The 6,000-nt window shown below is 28.9% G+C and overlaps 1 protein-coding gene across 1 annotated transcript in view; it reads right to left on the minus strand.

The window, feature by feature from the left end:
- The window catches only part of LOC129939311 (neural cell adhesion molecule 1), a 296,828-nt gene extending 291,958 nt beyond the window's left edge, over positions 1–4,870 (minus strand). The window contains exon 1 of the mRNA XM_056047286.1: positions 3,529–4,870. Within this exon, the coding sequence (XP_055903261.1) occupies positions 3,529–3,616 (88 nt within the window). The 5' untranslated portion in view covers positions 3,617–4,870. The remainder of the gene's footprint in view (positions 1–3,528) is intronic.
- Between the last annotated feature and the right edge of the window lie 1,130 nt (positions 4,871–6,000).

Genomic DNA, 6,000 nt, shown 5'->3' on the forward strand with positions numbered 1-6,000 from the left:
AATCTTCCGATGGCAATTTTAAAAATTAAATTAAATTTTAAGAAAGTATCAACTTATTTTGATTATACTAAATTGAAACATAATAAAATCTTCCATATATCAAAACATTTAGGTTAATGGCTAAGGAGAATTTTAAACATATAATATTTTTACTTAAATACTGTTTATGAATCTTTATTTTCGAACAAATGTAATTCATGATGGCCGTTTTAGTGGGTTTTAAGAAAATGGTTTTTATGGCAAGAGGTCGTATAATATTTGTAAAGTTAGGCTAAAGTTTTAAGAAAATAGCTTCTTCCTGTTGAAATAGGCAAAGAAGACAGGCAGAATTTGCCCTGATTTATGTTCTGCTCTAAATCGCATTGAAAGTTTTTGAACTTAAAAATAATTCTTAATTTTAACAAAAGTTAGCAACAATGTTTTTTATACGAAATAAAATTCAAGTCAGTTAATAATATTTTTGTTTTTTTTTTACCAATACTTAATAATATTTTTAATGAGTTTCTATTTTAAAGAAAAATGTCGTTTTGATTTTTTTGCATTTAATAACTTATTTTGATAATAATATTTTCTATAAAATAAAGTTTTCAGTCTTTATTTATTCTTAGGATTTTAAAGTCAAGTATTTTTTTTTACATTTTTATTTATTCTAAAAGAACTCTCCATTCGATTTTTCACAAAAACTGCAGCAGATGTAAAAAATGGTTATTCTTTTTTTGTATGAAATTATTCTGTATTACATCACTTTTTGTTCTTAACATAAATATTTTTAACTTTCCATGGGAAGTTATTGTAATCGGTAGAATAAAATTTAAAAAAAATTGACAATTCTGCTCGTTTCAAGGTCCCTAGAATAAAGATCAAGTTTGTCTGTGTTGGGAAACTTTTTTTCTTCGTTCATATCGCAAGAACCTGCAGAGACTTTATTTAAATTTTATTATGTAAATAATAACACAGAAAGATGCAGAAAGGGCTTTTTAAAACAAAATTATTGAACCTTAATATCTCACAGTTTGCGACTTCAATTAAATTGTATAATATATAATGTGACGATTTTCTTACAAATCAACAAAAACTGAAAACAAAATATTTGCCATCCTTTTTATTTTTAGTATAAGAAATGATAAGACATAATTCCAAAAAAATGTATAATAGACAATAACGTTTTTAACATCAAGTAACATTTTTCGAAAAATCAAATTGACAGTTTTTTTTTTTAAGATAGGAACCAAATGACTACTTATAATTGGTAGAAATCGATTTTTGACTCACAAATAAACAATTGTGCTGCCTTAAAAATTACTTAATTCATTTATTTATTTACAGTATTATTATTAATATATATTATATATATTATGAAAACATTAACAACAAAGCCATCAGCCTTAATTTAATTTTATAAAAAATATTGTTGACAGTTTTTTTATAAAAATAAGAAGCGTTAAAAAATATTGATAGAATTTGGTAAAAAAGTTCAAAAATTATCTTAGATTTCATTAAAATTTTAAACGTCAAAACTATAACCAATTGAGAGAAAACTAAAAACCTGAAACAAAAACGTGACTAAAAAGTATTAAAAATTAAATTTGTTGAGAAAAAAATGGTACGAAGGTCCGTCAGTTCTATCAGTCTGTCTGTTGACTGCCTTTTTTCACCCCGCAAGCTTTAGCAATTGAGTCTAATAGAGGCAATTAAAGTTTAAAGCGGATTCGTGTTATGTGTTCATTTTTCAAGTCGAAAAATAACGATGGTTCCCATAAAAATGTTTTTCTCAAAAGTAAAGAAAATCAAATTTTCTCAAAAACGGTTTTATAAATTTGTATGGAATTAAATTCATTTTTTTCTAACTTGGCCTCTATACATTTCTTTTATTGCTACCGAAAAAAACTATCAAGAAAATGTAATTTTGTGATTAAACTTCTTCTGGAACAATAAACCTTTCGTTTTTCTGAACTGTCAAAATAATATTTGATATTCGAATAAAATTAAATTCAAATTTTTGTTTAGACTCATAATTTAGATTTCAAAATCGGTTCAATATTTTAACGAAATTCAAATGAAAAACTAAATAAGGGTATGGCAAAAATATTTATAAAAACAGTATTAAAAAAATTAACATTCTAAATTATTATAAGAAAAACACCAATTATTTTTTAAAAAAAAGGTTATTAATTATGATTTTTAATTAAATTCAGTTGCATGAACTGTTTAATACTAAAAAAAGTAATTTTATAATGCGAAAAATTACTGAACTGTAAATTTTAAATATAATCTTAATAATACGCTTAGTACCAAAACAGATTTATAATAAACTAGCCGTTAGCCAAATTGTCCATCAATTTTTTTAGCTTATTATTTGCCAAAACTTAAAAAAAAAATGCATACATAAAACATAAAACACATCACAAATTTTACGGTTCTTCGAACAAAAAAATGGTTCCAAGAACACAATATTGCATATCGTAAAGTTTTGAAATAATTTTGTTCCAATGTCAAATATAAGAACTCACAAATATATACATATTTATAATTGACGATACAAATTTTAAGATCAGGCAAGTATTGTCTTCGGCGGTTTGGACTTAAACGGAGACATATAACTTTTTAAAAATTAGTTTCCAACAATCAAATAAAATAAGGCACATTAAGAATCAAATATTGGTATATTATATCATAAATATGACAGTTTTTTTTAAAGTGTTGAAAATACCACTTAAGTTAAATTGTGTCAAAAATGAAAAAAAAAAACATTAGCTTTCTTTAAAAAAAAAACTATTTTCCTGGTACCTTATGTTATTAATGTAATTATTTTATGAATTAATCATTTTTTTTTTCTTAAAAGCTCAAGTACGAATTATTATTATAAGTGTCAAAATTCAGGACTTTAAAGCCTCACTACGTACACAAATATTTAAAAACTTATGTTCAGCTTCAAGAATCAATTTTAGAGGACTCTTTTTTTCTCATGTCTTAATTTCATTACATTGATTAATCTTAGAGAAATGTGATCATTACTCTATAGAGTATTATATTTAAAAAAATTTCGTATAAAATATATTTAAATTGAAACAAAAACAACTCAAAACCCATTAACACACAAGAACCTACATAAATATGAATGTTCTCCTATTTCAATTTTAATCTATGCACACTCAGTATGCATTATATTTCTATTTCTTCAGAAGAAGAAGTGCATATGTTCGTACATTTGTATGTATGTATGTACCACCAATTGTTGTATCGAATTTCTCGCAACTGACCTAATTGCCTTTAATTAATTTCAATGAACCAATATAACAATATTTTGGCTTGAAAGGAAACAAAAATATATAAAAATAAATTGGAGAAAACTGAACCCTGTCTTTGAGATCAAAGCTGTCATCGATATTTTATTTTTTAATCGAATCAACTATTACAAAATACTCCATTTTGGATCCTTCTTAAAATAAGATCTCAGAATTCGAGAAAAAAATAAAAACATTTAAAAATTATAGATTTTCATATCTTTTGTTGCACATAATAACTTACCCTTCGATGGTATCTCTGGTAGAGCAGCAGCACTTATTAGAAATATAATCCAACCAGACGCCCAAAGGACATCCATTTTACCGCACATTTATTTTAAATATTGAAATAAAAATATTTAACTCACAAAATTAAACAAAAACACCACAATCACATTAATTTCTGAAAAACTATCAACATTTTCTTATAGTCAAAAGTATACAATCTTTCTCACTCTTTCTCTCGCACTCTCTCTTTAATTTTCCTTCTCTCACTCTGGGCCAACGTTAGTAAAAGTGCAATATATAATTATAAATTTAGAATCTGATTCGTAAACAATTCTATTTTATATGTAATTAAAAAATCAGTGTGACACCGAGTGAAAGTTTTATGAATTCCTTTGCTTCTCACTTTAACCGTCACCGTGTACCTCCCCCACACTAAATTCCGCCTGTTTAATATTTCACACTTAATTCAATTTTTGTCCCGGAACAACACACCATAGTGCCAGCACATTGCAATTCAATTTATTTTCCAACTTGTTTCCTTTTTTACGGACACACATTTAAACACCCCCCTTTAGAAGGCTCAAACCCCCATACAGCGACAACAAAAAATAAAAAAAAGCGAACAGAAAATGCCTTCGTTTCCGCCGCACGCTAATAGCACTCAAAACACTGAAAACCGTACACAAACATTTCACAAGGACGAACCAGAATGACGACCGGTTGAACGGAGGCAGTAGCAGACGACGCTAACGCTAACGCCAACGCCGGCGACCATCAACGACGACGATGTAGACGACCAAGAGGACGACAGCGAAAAGGACGACGATAAGGATGACGATAGTATTTGTCGTCGTATCGTAATCCTTGCGTAGTTTTGCTTGTCTTGTTTCTTTATTTTCTTTTGCCTTTGTTTTGCTTTTGTATTTTACAAATTCAAATGTCGTGACGATGAGAAATCCTTTTAAAATATTTACAATGGCAAATTATCCGCTAAATTGAGATCCATTCAAGTGGGCACATTATGTGAAAAGTGCAACAGTGACAGGAAATGAATGACCAAGAATTAGAAATCAGGAGGTTGTTAAAAGACCAACAAGAAGGGAAGGTTCACACAAATAAAGTACAAAAATCGTAACTTGAATGGAGATTGAAAAATTATTTAAAACTTGCTCGACTGACACACAAGGGGCAGACACAAATAAATGGCAAAAACAACAAAAAATGATTATTCGCAATCACACTGAATATTTAATTATATCCTGCTGCCGAGGGAACCAACCAAAGGAACCCGCAAGGATAACTTTTTTATTTGTATTTAATGAAAACAGAAAAAAACACGAGGATGTGACAGCGCAACTCCGTACAATGCTAAACCATACGAAACACTGAATCGTTCGTCGGTAGAAAATTAGGTTTTCCCTCGACGTTTCGGAAAATCACGAACCCGGTTGTGATATGAGTGCGCGGAAGGGACAGAGGGGATAACATAACATGGTGCAGTAGAGGGCTTAAGGCAAACAGAGTAGAGGCAGACAGCACAGCATAGAAAAGCTAGCCAGTGGTGGTGTTGTTGAAAATGTGTACTCTCTATTTTGATTGTTAACTGGAACTTTCACCAATGAAAACTGGAAGAAGAGAAAGTTATCATCACCAGAGGCGACGAAGAATTCATGGAAGTTATGGGAGATAGAACATTTCTGGAAATTCTTCTCTTCGAAGAATTTTCAAAGAGATTTCGACAGAATAAAAGTACATAAACAATAATGCATTTCGTTTTGATTAAAAAAGAGAATTTTTAATAATTGTAAGCTGCTTCTTCTTAGATTGCGCAGGTCTGAAACGTTTTTTGATAAGAATGTTAGAACACACCACACAACTTGATAAGGAGGGGGGGGGGTTTCGTTTGAAAGAGAAATATTATAGTTTCAGTATCAGTTTCAGTATCATCAGAGGAAAAGTGAAAAACAAAATGCTCTTTGAGTGCAGTACTAAGTAGGTCACTGTGGCGTATACTTGTTGTTTTGATACTCGATTTTTTGGTTGTATGTTTTTGATTTATTTGACATATGTATCTACTGATGATAAATTTTAAATTAATGGGGTCCTTTGAATGCACATTTAAAAGGTTTTTCCAAAATAAGATTGTTTGAACTCTGTACCTTGTTGTACCAACAAATTTACATAGTTTCTTCTGACAGTGCAGCAATTACAGGGGTTCAATTTGTAGTTGGTTGGAATTTTGAATCTAGTTAAATTTCTTGAAACTTCAAGTCTAAGATATGTATGTAGTCAAAAATGAACATCATTCAACTTCCAAAAAGACCTTCAAGCTAATAAATTTATGGAAATTGTTTAATAAATCTTAAACTCATGGATTACAAATGTTTTTTAAAATAGTGAACTTAAGGGTTTTATATCAAGCGATTCCTCAATATCTTTAAGAGTTATATTCGTTTGCCTTCTGTATGGAATACAATACAATCGTTCC

This window comes from Eupeodes corollae, chromosome 1 (assembly GCF_945859685.1).
Source record: "Eupeodes corollae chromosome 1, idEupCoro1.1, whole genome shotgun sequence".
Taxonomy (NCBI): Eukaryota; Metazoa; Arthropoda; class Insecta; order Diptera; family Syrphidae; genus Eupeodes; species Eupeodes corollae.